This window comes from Lepus europaeus, chromosome 10, assembly GCF_033115175.1.
Source record: "Lepus europaeus isolate LE1 chromosome 10, mLepTim1.pri, whole genome shotgun sequence".
Taxonomy (NCBI): domain Eukaryota; kingdom Metazoa; phylum Chordata; class Mammalia; order Lagomorpha; family Leporidae; genus Lepus; species Lepus europaeus.
In genome coordinates, this window is record NC_084836.1 from 18,992,960 (window position 1) to 19,012,092 (window position 19,133).

The window sequence follows — 19,133 nt, forward strand, 5'->3', positions numbered from 1 at the left end:
TAAGTATTTTTTAGAAATTATTTATTTATTTATTTGATACAGAGTTCCAGTCTAATGGCCCATGCCCCAAATGCCCGGAACAGCTGGGACTGGGCTGAGGCCAGAGCCAGAAGCTGGGAACTTAGTCTGGGTCTCCTGCATGATTGGCAGGGACCGAGGGTCTGCCTTGACAGAAAGCTGGAATCAGGAGCTGGAGCCTAGCATTGAACCCAGGTACTCAGATTTGGAACACAGGTGTCTTAACCACTGAGCTAAATGCCTGCGCCCATACAAACTGTGTTTGTATAATACACTTGAGACTCTTACCCAGGATTGGCATCTGTCACTGTCAGCAGGCTACAGTTTGCAAAACCTGCCCACTTTGCCCATCTTGAAAAGATCACAATTGGAGCCTTCCAATGTCCTGTTTGCCTCAATCCCTCCCTGAATGCCAGCAGCAAGTTTGCTGATCTGACTTGTCTCCATCACTTTAGAACTCATTGCTAGGCCATTCTCATTCTCACTCTAACCTGATCTGCTTTTTTTCAGCATCACCTGATGCATTTTAGGGATTCCTTGTGAGAAAACAGTGACTCCTAAGGAACTAGGAGAACTAGTGAATTCATAAGGAATCTACAGTAGCTCCCTGCTATTAAAATAAATACCACTGTCTAGCATTCAAGGACCCCCTTTGTCTGGTTACGCTTGTTTTCTAGTACTTACCAATCAAAAATGTTTAAGTCTAGTCAAACAATTCTTTTTTCTTTCTTTTCTTAAACATATTCATGTTTGATCATACATCTGTGATTGCTGTCATCCTATCATTTCCTTCTTTGAGATCAGCTTAAATTTGCCTCCTTCAGCAAAACATTCCATGTTTCTGCTGTCTGCGCAAAGCTCTTCTTCAGCATTGCAACATTTAATGTTTAATTTTACACTGACATTGTTTCCCCTTTGTTGAATGGGTTAATTTTATCTCTCCCAACTTCCCTTCTTTTGAGACCATGTACTATGCTACTTGAATGGCTCCTAAGATGTTTTGTACAATGTTCTGCTAAGTATTTATTTAAAATATGCTTGCTTGTTGTGTTCTTTATTGTAGTTGAAGATGCCTACACTGGACTGGCTAAAGGAAACAGCAAACAAACAGTTTGGAGGGGCTACTTGGTATGTCATTTTAAATTTCACTGCATTTTTGCATTAGATTAGATTAAATGTATGAATGATAAAGCTTTTCCACTGAGACCCCTTTTTAAACACTATTTATGTATTTTTAATTGACATAAAATTATACATATTTGTGTGTTTGTGGGGTGCCATGTGATGCTTTAATACTTGCAAATATTGTGTAATGTTCAAATTAAGATGATATCTATTCAAACATGTGCCATTTCTTTGTGGTGGAGAGACTCCTTTTAATGTTGACTTGTTCTCTAAGATAAGGTTCCTAGTGTTAATGGGTGTTGATTTAAGTAATCTTAACTTTCTTAATCCGAAGCTTGTATGATGCAATGGAACTTTACTAGTTTTCTCAACTGTAAGTTTTCACCAGCTTCATGATGTTGGAAGTGACTTGTGCTTTTTCCACCCTTATTTTAGACAACAGATAAAGAAGTTCCTGGATTAGTACTGATGCAAGATTTAGCTTTCCTAAGTGGATTTCCTCCGACATTCAAGGAAACAAGTCAACTAAAAACAAAATTGCCAGAAAATCTGTCTTCTAAAATAAAATTGGTAAGAACAAAGAAAATAGAGCCACCAGTGTGGCACATCTCATTCAGTACATGACCGTCCTCTTGTGGCCCGTGATAAGAAGCAGAGGGTGGGCCGGCGCTGCGGCTCACTAGGCTAATCCTCCACCTGTGGCGCCAGCACACAGGGTTCTAGTCCCGGTCGGGGCGCCAGATTCTGTCCCAGTTGCTCCTCTTCCAGTCCAGCTCTCTGCTGTGGCCCGGGAGGGTAGTGGAGGATGGCCCAAGTGCTTGGGCCCTGCCACCCACATGGGAGACCAGGAGGAAGCACCTGGCTCCTGGCTTTGGATCCGTGCGGTGCATAGGCCGCAGCGGCCACTGGGGTAGTGAACCAACGGAAAAGGAACACCTTTCTCTCTCTCTCTCTCACTGTCCACTCTGCCTGTCAACAAAAAAAAAAAAAAAAAAAAAAAGAAGCAGCAGCAGCAGCAGAGGGTGACTCTGCTGCCATAATAGGTTGTCAAAAAGGTAGCTCTTTATAGAAGATCCTCACTCCTTACTTCTCGTGGGCAAAACTCAAAAATAAGACTCTTGTTTGGTTTGCTGGCTTCTCAGAGTAGGATTCGATTTGTTTATTTAAAAATTGAAATCCTGGGGCCAGCACTGTGGCATAGTAGGTTGAGCCTCTGCCTGTGGTGGTAGCATCGCATATGGGGGCCAGTTCAAGTCCTAGCTGATCCTCTTCCAATCCAACTCTCTGCTGATGCACCTGGGAAGGCAGTAGAGAAGACCTAAGTCCTTGGGCCTGTGCACCTACAGGGGAGACCCAGAGGAGGCTCTTGGTCCCTGGCTTCAGATCAGCCCAATTCCAGCCATTGCGGCTGTCTGGGGAGTGAACCCATGGATGGAAGAACTCTGTTTGTCTGTAACTCCGCCTGTCAAATAAATAAGTCAGTCGATAAAAAATTTAATAAAAAAATGAACTCCTATAATGTGTCAAGTGATGTTATAGGTATAGACAAAACAGGCATGAACCCTGCTATGAGTTACTGTAAGCAGTGGGAGCTAGGAAGGAGGAGATGGGGAAGGTCATGAGTGTAGTCAGTGCACAGACTCCAACCTGCACCTTCAAGACTTGGTCTCATTAGGAAGAATGCTTTCAGATATTTGAAATATTTTATAAAAAAAAAAAAAACCCTTTTTCATGAATTGCTAGTTAAAGCATTAGTGTATTTAGAATTTATACTTATTAACTCTTCAGGCATGAACATGGATGTCATTTGTTGGGGTTGACTTTTTTTTTTGACAGGCAGAGTTAGACAGTGAGAGAGAGAGACAGAGAGAAAGGTCTTCCTGGCCGGCGCCGCGGCTCACTAGGCTAATCCTCTGCCTTGCGGCGCCGGCACACCGGGTTCTAGTCCCGGTCGGGGCACCGGTCCTGTCCCGGATGCCCCTCTTCCAGGCCAGCTCTCTGCTGTGGCCAGGGAGTGCAGTGGAGGATGGCCCAAGTACTTGGGCCCTGCACCCCATGGGAGACCAGGATCAGCACCTGGCTCCTGCCATCGGATCAGCGCGGTGCGCCGGCCGCAGCGCGCCAACCGCGGCGGCCATTGGAGGGTGAACCAACGGCAAAGGAAGACCTTTCTCTCTGTCTCTCTCTCACTGTCCACTCTGCCTGTTAAAAAATAATAATAATAAAAAAGAAAAAAAAAAAAAGAAAGAAAGGTCTTCCTTTTTCTGTTGGTTCACCCCCCAAGTGGCCGCAACGGCCGGCGTGTTCTGGCCAGCGCACTGCGCCGATCTGAAGCCAGGAGCCAGGTGCTTCTTCCTGGTCTCCAATGTGGGTGTAGGGCCCAAAGGCCTGGGCCATCCTCCACTGCACTCCCAGGCCACAGCAGAGAGCTGGAGTTGAAGAGGAGCAACTGGGACAGAATCCAGCACCCCGACCGGGACTAGAACCCTGTGTGCCAGTGCCGCAGGCGGAGGATTAGCCTAATGAGCCAAGGCGCTGGCCAGGGTTGACTTTTGAGGATGGTCAATGACATGCCTTTTCCTTAACAGTTTTTCCCTGAGCCATTTACTGGAGTGGTTTAGGACACAGTCCATGTGGGTGTACTTTCTACTTCACTTTATATCAAGATGCCTGCTATTCTGTCAAAAATATTCTAATATCTTTTATCTTAGAGGGCATGAAGTTCCTGGCTCAGAATTTGTTGGGCCCTAGTTCTTTCTCTCTCTCTCTCTTTTTTTAAGACTTATTTTATTTATTTGAAAGACAGAGTTAGAAAAAAAGAGACAGAAAGAAAGAGAGTCTTCTATCTACTGGTTCACTCCCCAAATGGCTGCAAAGGCTGGGGCTGGCCAGGCCAAAGCCAGGAGGATCCTGGAACCCCATCCGGGTCTCCCACATGGATGGCACGGGCCCAAGTATTTGGGCCATCTTCTGTTCTCCCCAAGTACATTAGCAGGGAGTTGGATTGGAATAGCTAGGACTGAAACTGGTGTTCATATGGGATGCCAGCATCTGCAGGCAGTGGCTTAACCCACTATGCCACAATGCCAGCCCCAGTTTTTTTTTATTTTTTATTATGAAATGCTCTTGAATTCTGCCACTGGGTTTAGATCACCTGATTCATTTTTCCTCCTCCTATCATGCTTCACTGAACAATTTGAAGGATGGGAGATCGAAGACGGGGATAGTAGTGTGTGAGCTGTGATTAGGGGAGTTCTTATTAGTTCCTATGTTAATTATTATTTTTTAAATATTTTATTTATTTATTTGAGAGGTAGCATTACAGACAGAGAGAGGGAGAGACAGAGAGAAGGTCTTCCATCTGCTGGTTCACTCCCCAGATGGCTGTAATGTCTGCAGCTGCACCAATCCGAAGCCAGGATCCAGGAGCTTTTTTTGAGTCTCCCACATGGATGCATGGGCCCAAGCACTTGGGCTATCTTCTACTGTCTTCCCAGGCCAAAAGCAGAGAGCTGAATTGGAAAAGGAGCAGTTGAGACATGAACCGGCACCTATAAGGGATGCCAGCGTCACAGGTGGAGGCTTAGCCTACAATGCCACAACAACAGCCCTACTTATTTTTTATACACTGTCCAAAAATTCCTCTTAGTTTTTTTTTTCATACCGTGTTTTTACTTTAAATACAGTGGTGATGTGAATAACATTTTTGTCTTTTTTCTTCTATGACATTCTTTATTGTGCTTTGAAGTGTAATATTAGGGTAGATATTTTTGTTAATCTGCAGTTATTTTAAAATAAATATTTCCCTTATTCCCTCAAGTTATTTTTGTACTGATCTGTGCAGATAAAACCATAGATTAGTTTTTGTTTCAGATAAAACCATAGATTAATTTGTTTTGTTTTGTTTTTTTTGTTTGTTTGTTTTGTTTTGTTTTGTTTATTTTTGACAGGCAGAGTGGATAGTGAGAGAGAGAGAGACAGAGAGAAAGGTCTTCCTTTTTGCCGTTGGTTCACCCTCCAGTGGCCGCTGCAGCCGGCGCATTTCGCTGATCCGAAGCCAGGAGCCAGGTGTTTCTCCTGGTCTCCCATGCGGGTGCAGGGCCCAAGGACTTGGGCCATCCTCCACTGCCTTCCCTGGCCATAGCAGAGAGCTGGCCTGGAAGAGGGGCAACCGGGATAGAATCTGGCGCCCCAACCGGGACTAGAACCCAGGGTGCCGGCGCCGCAAGGCGGAGGATTAGCCTGTTAAGCCACGGCGCTGACCACCATAGATTAATTTTATTAGTCCCAGAATTATAGATACATGCATATCTGTACTTTTGACTGTCCGCTCAACTTCTTAGGCAGAACAAACAACAATCTTGATTCTATTTATCTAATTCCAACTGGAAAACATTATTAAAAGACAAGCTCATTCCACTTCCAGATTCTCCATACTTTTGTGAATAGCCCACATTTCTTCACCTGCTGCAATTGCTCCAGTGCTGCCTGCTGTTCATGTGTCTAGTGATGGGTAGGTGTGTGCTGCCAGGAAATGCCAGTTCCAAGCAATGGTTGACCCTTCTGCAAACTCTTTTGAGTAGCACGGGGTGTGGTATAAGAGTGGGGTAGCAACTTGAATTGGACAAGGAGCACCAACAGGCCCCATACATGATAATATCCCTTTCTACAGTTCTTTCACCCTTTTGGAGAGTTATTTGGATTTTCAGGCTCATCTTTGTGAAGCCCCCACACGGCTCAGGCATCATCCATAACATTTGTTGCAGATCAATTACATTGATCCGTGGTCCCCTTCAGGGAGTAGGACTTGTGAGTTGAGGATGCTAGAGAGAAAATGAGAAAGAGGAAGGACAGTTGTCAGCATTGGAGCCCAGTTCTTTGAGTGACCCTCCTTCCTTAGGCTACACTTCCTGGATTTAATGAGTACTCTGAAAATGAAGTTTCCCACCACTGTGTCCCTGATGCATTTAGATAGCATTTATTAAATACCTCCTGTGTACCAGGGGTTGTGCCAGGAACAGCTGAGTGGATAAAAGCACTTAAATTATTTTGGCCTAAAACTAGTTCCAAGTAAACATTTATACAAAGTGTCAAGAATACTCTGACTCCTAAGTGTGCTGGTGGGCATGGCAGGCTTCTGCAGGATGGGAATGGCTTTAGCTGGACCCTGAGCAGAGCTGTCCTTCTTCTGTCAGAAAAGGGAGAAAAACCATTCTAAGCAGAGGGAACAGCCTAAGCAAAGGGCTGGAGGCTTGAAAGTAAATGGTGTTTTCAGGGAGCCAAGGCAGCAGTTCCTAGAAGCCAGAGCACAGGAGGGATATTGCTAAGGCCAGATTGTCAAGGCGGTTGCCTGCACTTTGTCCTGGAGGCACGGAGAGCAGGAAGCAGGACACAGTCTGATCTGTGTCTAAGGAACATTGTAGGGGAACGTGTGATAGTTGTTAGAGAAGAGGCTGGAGGCAGGAAAACCAACTCAGTCACTGCTGCTATAGCCCAGCAAGACGTGGCCATTCCATAAGTGCCTTGCAAGTGGATGCCAACACTGGGAATGTTTCCAGAAACATCTGAGAGAGAGAGATTCAGCATCAGTTGATGACATACGTGGAAAGAGGGAAGGAAGAAGGAAAGAGGAAGTAGATGTTTCTAGTGAAGATGGAAGTGGTGGCATTAACCCCACTCAGAGCTTCTGTGGGAGAAGCACATGGCATGTGGGAAGAGAGGGCCTTTAGGGCATCGACCTGAACACTGGGAGAACCTGAAGTGCTGAACCGCTGCCCTCGCAGGCTTCTCCAAGAGGCTTTTGTGGAACCTCCAACCCTTCAGGGCTCAATTCTGTTCCATAGACCCTCCCTAGGCAAGAACATCTCAAGACAGGCACCTTTGGACTCCTTGGGATTACCTAGTATTCCAAGGGTCACTCAAGAAATCTCTGCTGAAGAAACGTGCAAGAGAAAATTGTGACTGTCAACATACAGTAAAGGGCCCTGGAATAAAATAAAGGGAAACTTTTCAGCAGTGTGATTATTCACATAATTTACTCTAAGTTTTTGCTACCAGAAATATTACTTTATAATTACTACTTACAAACAACAGCTTTGTCTTTAGCATCCAGTTTAGAATAAAACCTGAGTTTACATTTTTTTTTTTTCTTGAGGAAAGGACTTGGGATTTGAAAATGGTTAATTTGCAAGATAATGAATTTGAATTTATAAAAACTCTCCTGTTGACTCTTATAAATCGTTTTTTTCTATGAGAGGCCTTCTAGTTTGCAACACCTTCGCTTGTGCCCTTTGATGATCTGATTCTTTGCCCTGTAATTTAGCTGTAGAATTTTTGTGTAAGATGAACACAGAATTCACCTCTTGATAGAGTAGATTTACCTATTAGTTTTGTTTTGATGCAATAGTGTAGATTTATCTATTAGTTTTTGTTTTCAAGCCACTCTAAACCATTCTTTCAGTGCTTGGATATTTTCATTGAAGTAGAGTTTTTTGTTTGTTTGTTTGTTTTGACAGGCAGAGTTAGACAGTGAGAGAGAGAGAGACAGAGAAAAAGGTCTTCCATCCATTGGTTCACCCCTCAAATGGCCGCTACGGCCAGTGCGCTGTGCCGATCCAAAGCCAGGAGCCAAGTGCTTCCTCCTGGTCTCCCATGCAGGTGCAGGGCCCAAGCACTTGGGCCATCCTCCACTGCCTTCCCGGGTCATAGCAGAGAGCTGGACTGGAAGAGGAGCAACCGGGACAGAACTGGCGCTCCAACTGGGACTAGAACCCGGAGTGCCAGCGCCGCAGGCGGAGGATTAGCCAAGTGAGCAGCGGCGCCGGCCTCAAGTAGAGTTTTTTAAATTTGTTTTTTGGTTTGTGTTTCTGTTTATGTCTTTACCATATGTTAAATATTGTGGGAAATCAGCCAGTGCCGATATATATATATTTATATATATAATATAACATAATAATATTATAATAATATATAATATAATTAATATATTGTTATAATTAAGATATTATATAATATATTATAATTAATATATTGTTATAATTAATATATTATGTAATATATTGTAATTAATAATATGTATATTTCCCACTGTGTATATATAAGGACTCTCAAGTAAATTCTCACCTTATGTTAATTTGGTAGCATTAAGTGCTGAGTGGCAGTGCTAATGCTGATGGGGCTCATGGATCCTGTCTTCAAGTATTTACAGTCACATTTTGGAAGCTGACTGTGTGTATGTCAGGTGTTCAGGGAGCAAATTGAGAGTATATGAGTAGCTACTTAGGGCAGAAGTACAGACTTAAGACTTCACACGTAGAGACAGGAAATATCTGCGTGGGTCAGAGGTGTGCGTGAAGTTTTCAAAGCAAACGAGGCTGTATTATGTCTTGAAGGTCATAAGGCTTTATTTAGACCAAAAGAAGAGTGCAGGAAGGGTGGAAACAGCACATTGTGCTTTCTGACTCTGCCCCCCGAAAGCTCTGTTCAGTGCCTGCTGAAGGTTACAGAAAATTGTAGCACAAGTTGAGCATCCCAAATTGAAAAATGGGAAATCCAAAATACTCAAATGTAGAACTTTTCACCAACATCATGCCAGAGGGGACAATTCTATACCTAACCTTGTTGTGAAACTTTCTTCATGTATAAAACTTTTTAAAATATTGTATTAAATAATCTTCAGATGGTATGTATAAGGTATATATGAAACATAAATCAATCTGTGGAGGCCAGCGCTGTGAGTTAGTAGGTTAAGCTTCCACCTGCACTGCCGGCATCCCATACATGCATGTTTGACTGCTCCACTTCTGATCTAGCTCCCTGCTGATGGCCTGTGGAAGATGGCCCAAGTGCTTGGGCCCCTGCACCAGTGTGCAAGACCCAGAAGAAGCTCCTCACTTCTGGCTTTGTATCAGTCTGGCTTCGACCGTTGGGGCCATTTGGGGAGTGAACCAGCAAATGGAAGACCTTCTCTCTGTCTCTCCCTCTCTCTGTCTGTGATTCTGCCTCTCAAATAAATAAATAAATCTTTATTAAAAAAATGAATTGGTGGGGCCGGTGCTGTGGTATAGAAGGTAAAGCTGCCGCCTGTAGTGCCAGCATCCCACATGGGTGCCGGTTCGTGTCCCGACTGCTCCACTTCTGATCCACCTCTCTGCTATGGCCTGGGAAAGCAATGGAAGATGGCCCAAGTCCTTGTGTCCCTGCACCCATATGGGGAGACCTGGAGGAGGCTGTAGGCTCCTGGCTTCGGAATGGCTCAGCTCAGGCTGTTGCAACCAATTGGGGAGTAAACCAATGGATAGAAGGCCTCTCTCTCTCTCTCTCTCTTTCTGCCTCTCCTCTCTCTGTGTAACTCTGACTTTCAAATAAATAAATAAATCTTAAAAAAAATGAATTGGTGTTGGGTCTTATCCCCAAGAGATCTCATTATGCATATGTACATACTGCATTTTAGATAATGGATGACTAACCTGTAATATTGTATTAATAGTCCTCCCACCCTTTAAGATTTATTTATTTATTTGCTTGAAAGGTAATGTGAGAAAGGGAGAGACAGAGAGAGAGAGAGATTTTCCTTCTTGTTCACTCTACAAATGGCTACAATGACCAGGACCTAGAGCATACCAAAGCCAGGAGGCTGAAACTTCATCGGAGTCTCCCATGTGGGTGGCAGGGGCCCAAGCACTTGGGCCATCTTTCCCTGTTTTCCCAGGAGTATTAGGAGGGAGCTGGATTGGAAGCAGAGCATCCAGGGCACACGCTGGCACAGCAGTGTAGTATGCTGGTGTTGCAAGTGGTGACTTAACCTGCTGTGTCGCAACGCAGGCCCTATAAGGGTCCTTCTTTCAGTGACTTTCTTGAAATCATTCCTTATACATTTCTTTTTTTTTTTTTTTTAAGATTTATTTATTTATTTGAAAGGCAGAGTTACAGAGAGAGAGGTCTTCCATCCGCTGCTTCACTCCCCAGTTAGCCACAATGGCCGGAGCTGCACTGATCTGAAGCCAGGAGCCAGGAGCTTCCACTGTGTCTCCCACATGGGTACAGGGGCCCAAGCACTTGGGCTATCTTCCACTGCTTTCCCAGGCCACAGCAGAGAGCTGGATCAGAAGTGAAACAGCTGGTACTCAAACCCGCGCCCATATGGGATGCCAGCACTGCAGGCAGTGGCTTTACCCACTACGCCACAGCATTGGCCTCTATACCTGTTCTTTTAAAGCATGGTATCCTTTTAGTAGATTAAACACCCAACTCTTGAACTTATTTAATTTTAGAAAACTGCCAGGACATACCTTGAGTTGTCAAATTGCTAAAAGGTGCTAATTTGTTTTTTCAGTTGTTATTAGCAGAAATATTTTTTCCTGGCCAGCGCCGCAGCTCACTAGGCTAATCCTCTGCCTACGGCGCCATTACCCCAGGTTCTGGTCCCAGTTGGGGCACCGGATTCTGTGCCGGTTGCTCCTCTTCCAGTCCAGCTCTCTGCTGTGGCCCGGGAAGGCAGTGGAGGATGGCCCAAGTGCTTGGGCCTTACACCCGCATGGGAGACCCGGAGGAAGCACCTGGCTCCTAGCTTTGGATCGGCGCAGTGCACTGGCCGTGGGGGGTGAACCAACGGAAAAAGGAAGACCTTTCTCTCTGTCTCTCTTTCTCTCTCTCACTGTCTAACTCTGCCTGTCAAAATAACAAAAGAATATTTTTTCCTAAAATATTTTTAATGACTATATCAAATCAACCTAAAACAGATTAGATCTTAGCACTTTAGAATTGTTGGGACTATAACTTATTATAAGAAAGCTTTTGTCATTGCTTTCAATTTGCCTGTTGTCCTAGAGCAGGTTTGCTCAATCTGCATAGTGAGTTTTGTCCAGATACATCTAGCCTGTAGGAGAATGTCCTGTGCATTGTAGGATTTCTAGTAGCATCCCAGAACTCTGTCTTGTAGATGCCAGTAACGCAGCCATCCCCAGTTTGGCAACAGGAAGTGTCTCTGACATTGCCAGATGTTTCCTTGGGTACAAAATCACCCATGATTGAAAGTGTCCTAGAAATAGTGCCTGCACACAGGCAATTGTTTGTTTTTCCATACAATTATTTATGCAACCCAGTATAGCCTCTTTTTTTGGCACTTAAAAATACTAGTAAGAAACAAGCATTATGGCACAGTGGGTTAAGCTGTCATTTGGGTCACCAGCATCCCATATCTGAGAGTCTGGTTCGAATCCTGGCTACTCCATGCTTCTGATCCGTCTTCCTGCTGATGTGCATCCTGGTAGGTGGTAGATGGTAGCTTAAGTATTTGAATCTCTGATGTCCATCTGGGAGATTCAAACTGTGTTTCTGGATCCTGGCTGGAGTCTGGCCACGACCTAACTGTTGTGGGACTTTGGGAATTGAACAGGTGGATGTAAGACCGAGATATCCTTTGTCTTGTTTTCGTTCTCTCTCTCTTTCTGCTTTTCAAATAAATGACCAGTATGATACTATGATTTTAAATTGTTTTATTTTAACATGACCTTTATTTTAATGTGATATTAAAAGATAATTTCTATATTCATTACTTTTGGTTGACTTAAAGACATGCATTTGTACTTTTATTTTTGGCTGTTATTACTGTTTTCAGGTCTGTTTTTAAATGTATGCTGAAAATGGAAGAACTGGGCCGGCGCCGTGGCTCAATAGGCTAATCCTCCGCCTAGCGGCGCCGGCACACCAGGTTCTAGTCCTGGTCAGGGCGCTGGATTCTGTCCCGGCTGCCCCTCTTCCAGGCCAGCTCTCTGCTGTGGCCCAGGAGTGCAGTGGAGGATGGCCCAAGTCCTTGGGCCCTGCACCCCATGGGAGACCAGGAGAAGCACCTGGCTCCTGGCTTCAGATCAGCGTGATGCGCCTGCTGCGGCGGCCATTGGAGGGTGAACCAACGGCAAAGGAAGACCTTTCTCTCTGTCTCTCACACTGTCCACTCTGCCTGTCAAAAAAAAAAAAGAAAATGGAAGAACTGTTTTATGAAAATATGGTCACGATAAGTAGCATTCTTATTTTGAGTGGTCTTACATATTTTATATTAATATAACAATGTACACTTAATTAATCTTTCCTTGATAGTTAATCATCACTTATAGTCTTGAAAATTGAAGATTTACTTCCATTGCTTTTTATCTCCATATGTCTGTATCTTAGTATCATCCTGAATTGAGGTTTTTAAAAAAGATTTATTTATTTATTTATTTATTTATTTGGAAGGCAGAGTTACAGAGAGGCATCTTCTTTTATCTGCTGGTTCACTCCCCAAATGGCTGCAATGGCCAGAGTTGTACCAAGCCAGGAGCTTCATCTGGGTCTCCCACATGGGTGAAGGGGCCCAAGTACTTGGGCTATCCTACACAGCTTTCCCAGGTGCGTTAGTTGGGAGATGGATCAGAACTGGAGCAGCTGGGGCTTGAACTGGCACCCATATGGGATGCTAGCATCACAAGTGGCAGCTTAACCTGCTACGCTACAATACCAGTCCCCCAAATTGAGGTTTGTGGAAGAATACCCTGTGCTTGCTTTTTCTTCTTTGCCCTATTTGACACAGTATACAAAATGGAAGGTACTGCATTTGGTTTTTATATACATACAACATCTAAAAGTTTAACTGTGAGACATCAGATCTTGGAAACTAGTTTCCATGTTTATCACTGCATTAAAACCTGATTATCAAAACTTCTGGTTTCTTATTCCCTTAATTTTGATATCTGTTATTTATCTTTCAAAATATATTGGAATTCAACATTTTTCTCCTTTTTTAAAAATGTTTACTTATTTTTTCATCTACTTGAACAGCAGAACTAGAGGCAAAACCATTCCCTGGTTTACTTCCCAAATGTCTGCAACAGACAGGGTGGCCAGGCTGAAGTCAGGAGCCCGGAACTCTGTGGCTACCCGGGATGCATTATCAGAATCAGAATTGGTACAGTCAGGACTGGAACTGGCACTCCGGCATGGGATGTGGTTGTCCCAAGGAGTAACTTTTTTTTTTTTTTTTTTTTTTTTTTAAAGATTTAGTTGTTTACTAGAGAGGCATAGTTACAGACACAGAGAGGCAGAAACAGAGAGAGAGGTCTTCCATCTGCTGATTCACTCCCCAAATGGCCGCAACAGCCAGAGCTGATCATTCTGAAGTCAGGGGCCAGGAGCTTTCTCTGGGTCTCCCACACAGGTGCACGGGCCCAAGCACCTGGGCCATCTTATACTGCTTTCCCAGGCCATCAGCAGGGAGCTGGATTGGAAGTGGAGCAGCCGGGACTGGTGCCCATATGGGATACCACTGTTGCAGTCAGATGCTTAACCTACTGTGCCACAGTGCTGGACCCCCAAGCAGTAATTTAACATGCTGCACCATAACTGCCCACTCCAACATTTTTCTTCTTGAAACTGTTTCTTGGTTTCTGCAGCACTTCTCTCGATTATCATCCATATCGGCCTTTACTGACTCACATCTATCCATCTGATGCCCAGCTGTCATAGCTTGCCCAGGTTCTGTCCCTGACCACCCTTTTGTTCTTCTCTGTGCCTAATGTGCTGTTGTGCAGAGCTTGTTCAAGATGATGATAAAATAGCAAAGTGACTTTAAAAAAAAATAATTTCTCAGTCAAGCCGAGGAACATGTCTGTTGTGGGTTGAGAGGTTGTTCCTTCTTTGAGGAACTTAGAATTGAAAGAATTTAGATGAACTTACAATTTCAAGTGGGAAGTTACACATGCTGACAGTTGTCTGAGGCCCAGACTGCAACCACTCTTCCTCGTCTCCTGTTTTATGGCAAAAGTAATGAAGATCATGAGTGAGCTGCCACCTTGTGGCTAGCGGAGGGCACTTCCTCACCCTTCTCACTAAGAATTTGGTTGATTGTGAAAGAAAATCTTTCTCATACATATAAATATTCCCTTAAACTCCTTGTAATCTCCCTTTCAATTATTGAATAGTTACTGTGGGAAGTATCTTCCTGCCCTTTAATGCATATGTAATTAGAAATCAGCCCTAAGTAGAGCTGCTAATATGATAGTCCAAGTGATGGACCTTTTTATCAAAGGGCCACTACAAATGATGGAATAAACCGATATAATTCTAAAACAATGTTTATGAATTTCTAAATACTTTATTGGGACTCTGAAGTCCCCTTCCCAGCTTCTGAAACATCTTAATACACTTTCCTTTTTGAAATTAAATTTTCTTTTACTCTAGTGTCAGGAGTCGAAACGTTATCTTTTCTTATTTTTGTAAATTTTCTTCATACTTCAGTGACTAATTTTGAAATGAGATTATATTTTGTGTTCTTTTTTTGTCTTATTATGGAAACCCTCAACCTTCCTGTTGAATTTACATAGGCTTATATGGCGCATAGCCTGGAACCTGTCAGGAAGAGTACTGTAAAAAGTGGAGCACACTCACCAGTGAAAGCCTGGCTCCTATTTCACTCTCCAGCCAGTTTCTGTAGTTTCTTCTCTGATGCTGGTTGGCGATATCCGTTGACTTTTGTAAATGGAGCTGAGAAGGTCATTTCCCTTGGTATTAGAATGGTCAAGTTTTTATTTCTAGAGCTTAGCTCAGCCAGCACCTCCTCCAGCAGGGCTCTCTGATCACTCACCCCTAGTCTTCTTCCTGCCTCGGTTAACACAACTACAGTAGCAGCTACCACTCTGTATGGGTAGGTATCTGGTTGGCTGTCTGTCCACTGGGGCTGTGTGGTAGTCACCATCCATCTCAATGTATCACACAGACCAGCCCTATGATACTAGCAGAAGCAAAAGTAGATAACCATACCTAGATGTTACGTAGATCTGAGTTTGAATCTTTAGCCTGGATATTTACTGAAATCCCAGGGCAGTGTCTAGCAAATATGCACTCAGTTGTAGAAGTTGAAGTGAAAATGTTTCTGTATTAGGAAGTTAAAATAGGAATGTGTCAAGGCATTGATTTGTAACTTTAATATGTTGCACCTTTAACATACTTTAAAAATTTATTTATATATTTACTTGAAAGAGAAGACTTCCTATCCATTGGTCTACTCCCAAATGCCTGCAACAGCTGGGGCTGAAGCCAGGACCTGGAAACCTCAATCCAAGTCTTCCATGTAGGAGTTAGGAACCCAACTACTTGAGCCATCACACTGCCTCCCAGGGTCTGCATTAGTAGGATGCTAGAGTCAAGAGCTGAGCCAGGTATTGAACGCAAGCACTCTGATGTGGGACGTGGGGATCTTGACTGGTAAACTAAAACATGTGCCCCATAACATATGTTTTATCTGCAGCTTCTGTGAAATTGATCATTGGGCAAACAAAACAAGAAATACTGTTATAAGTTAGTTTCCAACAGCAAATGACCTTTGCTGTCAGCAGAAATCAAGGATCACGGTTGGATATTGTTACATTTCAGGAATATATTAGTCTCAGATCCCTTTCTATATTTTGAATTTCTCTTAAGTAAGCTTAAAAATCTATGAAAATTTAAAATGTCTTTGAAATTTCAAAATAATTCAATTTGGGTAGAAGAGATGAGATTAAAGGTATTTACTTACAAAATTTAAATTCTATATTAGTATATATACTTATTACCTATACTGATATTATATATTCGTATATTACTAGAATTGTTTATTCTAGAGTAATGGTATTTTCCACTCCAGAAGCCCTTAGAGGTGCTGTGGGAGCCATTGTGAGCAGGAGGAAGGGGTTAGGGGAAGCTGGGAGATGAGCAGGTACCCAGGTAGATGGATGTCTGCCCTGCAGGGTATGCCTCCTAACTTTCACTGCACACTGAGGCAGGGTGTTGACAGCAGTGAAAGCTGACTGTATTGAGTGCTTAGTACATGCCAGGCACTGACATGGTAAAAGAAAATAGTGAGTCAGGAAGGAATTACATATATGTAAGAGTTAATGACTTACTCAATAATGGAAGCAAGAAGATAGAAATAATGCAATTCTAAATCTAGCTTCTTGTTTTTTAGCCATGGTAAACTTGGGAAATTGCTAAGAAAATGAGCTAAGTATAGTCATGGACCCGTTGAAAGAGCCCAAAATAAGACCATCATAATTTGTATTTGCTGTATAAATTAAGAAAGAAGGGAGGGCGTTGTGGTGCAGTGGGTTAAGCCGCAATCTGCAGTACCAGCATCCTATATGGATGCCAGTTTGTGTCCCAGCTGCCCTATTTCCAATCCAGCTCCCCACTAAGGCACCTGGGAAAGCAGCAGAAGGTGGCCCAAGTGCTTGGGCCCCCTGCCACCCACATGGGAGACCCAGAAGAAGCTCCTGGCTCTTGGCTTCTGCCTGACCCAGCCCTGGCCATTGTGGCACAAACAAACGGATGGAAGATCTCTCTGTCGCTCTGTCGCTCCCTCTTGCTTGGTAACTCAGCCTTTCAAATAAAATCTTCTAAAGAGTATGGAAATTAGGAAAGAAGACCATCAGCTCCGTTAGAAGAGCCAGTTCAGCAGAAGGATTTGGCAGTCCTAAATTAGTGGTTTCAGTCCTGTCCCCATTTTCTGATCTGCAAACCTCTTTTCATAGGAGATGGTATGATACAGAGTCAGAACCAGAACATACAGGGGGAAGGGAACTCCAGCAGGGTGCGGGCTGACTTTGTAAACCTTGTTGATGTTTCTGATGCTCCCTCTTAGATTTATGATTGCTCTGTAAACTCTGCCCCGAAAGGTGGTCTGCCTATAGAAGTACTTCAGGAAACCCTGACAAAGATGCCCTTCCTAGGCATGTGACACAAAAACTGCTCAGACACCTCACTGGTAGATGTGCTTATCAACAATTCCAGTGAAGTTACATTGTGGAGTTTTCTCCAGTTTGAGCAGATTTGTAATAATTTTAAGCAAAAGTCACCAGCTGTTAGCCAGCACATGCTTTGTTTGAATGTAGGGAAATCAAAAACATTTGAGCCAGCATTGAAAAATTGGGAAGATATCATGTGAGAGTGGGAGGTCCTGGCATCTCAGGAGATCTGGCAGCTGTTGGCAGCATTGAGCAATAGCTGCAGCCTTCAGATGGGTCCTGCTCTGTCTGGTCAGTTGACCATCCCTCCCACTCCTTGTTTTAAGGTCTTCTTTTTTTTTGAAACTGCCTTGCCATTTCAAGATTGAAGACAAAAGTGGGAATTTGAAGGTGTTTCTTCCTTTGTGTAACTCTCTTGTTATTTAATAGTTGCAGTTGTATTCAGAGGCCAGTGTAGCACTCCTAAAATTGAATAACCCCAAGGATTTCCAAGAATTGAATAAGCAAACCAAGAAGAACATGACCATTGATGGAAAAGAACTGACCATAAGTCCTGCATACCTGTTATGGGATCTGAGCGCCATCAGCCAGGTATGGGTTATGGAGATTGTTTCACAGTTTGAGGGTTTAGAAGGATAAAACTATGTAAGTCACTATGTTAAGGGAAGGAAGAGGACTTGAAGAGAGTTGATTGAAACTTTTCAAATTGTCCAGTCACCACCATTGCTTTAATATTAATTGAAGTGACCTAGAATTGGATCCAGACACCTTTTTATAAATATATTAAAGAAATGCTATATTTGAGTTTGGGGATTTTTACAGTAGACTTAGTCTTTCACATTTTTGTCATATGTAAAATTAGATTCCATCTTTGCCAGAACACTCTGAGCACAGGGGCGAGGAGGAGGAAGAGAAGGTGTGCTTCTGGGTATTCACCTGTTCGCACTCCATGTTTCTCTCAGTCCAAGCAGGATGAAGACATTTCTGCCAGCCGTTTTGAAGATAATGAAGAGCTGAGATACTCACTGCGCTCTATTGAGAGGCATGCACCATGGGTTCGAAATATTTTCATTGTCACCAATGGACAGATTCCATCCTGGCTGAACCTTGACAATCCCCGAGTGACAATAGTAACACACCAGGTGCTTGACTTTCCAAACCTCACAAGGCTGTAGTCTCCTGTTCTGTTCTTTTAATGTGGTATAGGGGTCTCCATAATTTCATTCCCCTTGCTCTTCTCTGTTATACAAATGCCTTTAACTTTTCCAACCCCTGCCTTCCTTCCTTCCCTTCCCTTCTGCCTGCCTGCCTTCCTTCCAAAAACTAGACCAAAATAACTCTCATTCACCCTCTTTTTCACTTTTTTTCTTTTTTCCTGTTCAAGGATGTTTTTCGAAATGTGAGTCACTTGCCTACCTTTAGCTCACCTGCAATAGAAAGTCACATACATCGTATTGAAGGCCTATCTCAGAAGTTTATTTACTTAAATGATGATGTGATGTTTGGGAAGGATGTCTGGCCAGATGATTTTTACAGTCACTCCAAAGGTCAGAAGGTGAGTGCCTAAGAGGAGGATAAATCTAGCTTGGAAATCTCTTCACAAATCGGTTTATATACTGCCATATTCAAATATGATCAAATAAGTGTTTTTGAGTGAAACTCAGGAGAGTCAGCAATTGGGCAGTTAAAAAAACTGCAGTAGGAAATTTGCTTCTCTAAATCCTCAGTCAGAACAACTCACTCTTCTGACCCTCTGAATTTTATGTTACAACAACAAAAATAAAAGAAAAATCACAAACACAAAATTTTGGTTAGGCTGTTGGCAAAATGACAGACATGGAAAGTTAGCTTAAATTAGTGCTTCAAAGATAAAAATGAAATTTCAGTTAAGGTAGCCTGTCTCACTGTGGCTTTCTTGAGAAACACAATGGAGAAGTGGCTAAGAGCACAGATGCAGGACCCAACTGTTTCGGAAGATCCAGGACAATGACTTCGCCCCTCTGTTTTCTGTCTGCATAGCAGGGGAGATACAAATACCTGTGTGTATTAGAAGGTATCAAGAATAAGTGAGAGAATTATCACTATAAGCTTCTAAGTTACAAGGCTGCAGCTGTGAGTGCTAATAGCACAAAGCTTCTTTGCCTGTTGCTGTGTATGCCACCCCACTGGGGCTCAATCCCCTGTTTCTCTGTTCGTTTGCCACCTCTGTGTTAGATTGTAGCTTCTCAGGGAGACAAG

At 43.2% G+C, this 19,133-nt stretch overlaps 1 protein-coding gene across 2 annotated transcripts in view; it reads left to right on the forward strand.

Moving 5' to 3' along the window:
* Positions 1 to 19,133, forward strand: part of GNPTAB (N-acetylglucosamine-1-phosphate transferase subunits alpha and beta) — an 88,694-nt gene that overhangs the window by 39,961 nt on the left and 29,600 nt on the right. For both annotated transcript variants that reach the window (XM_062203038.1, XM_062203039.1), the window contains exons 6-10: positions 1,082 to 1,146; positions 1,579 to 1,713; positions 17,325 to 17,486; positions 17,858 to 18,037; positions 18,280 to 18,450. In XM_062203038.1, the coding sequence (XP_062059022.1) occupies positions 1,082 to 1,146; positions 1,579 to 1,713; positions 17,325 to 17,486; positions 17,858 to 18,037; positions 18,280 to 18,450 (713 nt within the window). The remainder of the gene's footprint in view (positions 1 to 1,081; positions 1,147 to 1,578; positions 1,714 to 17,324; positions 17,487 to 17,857; positions 18,038 to 18,279; positions 18,451 to 19,133) is intronic.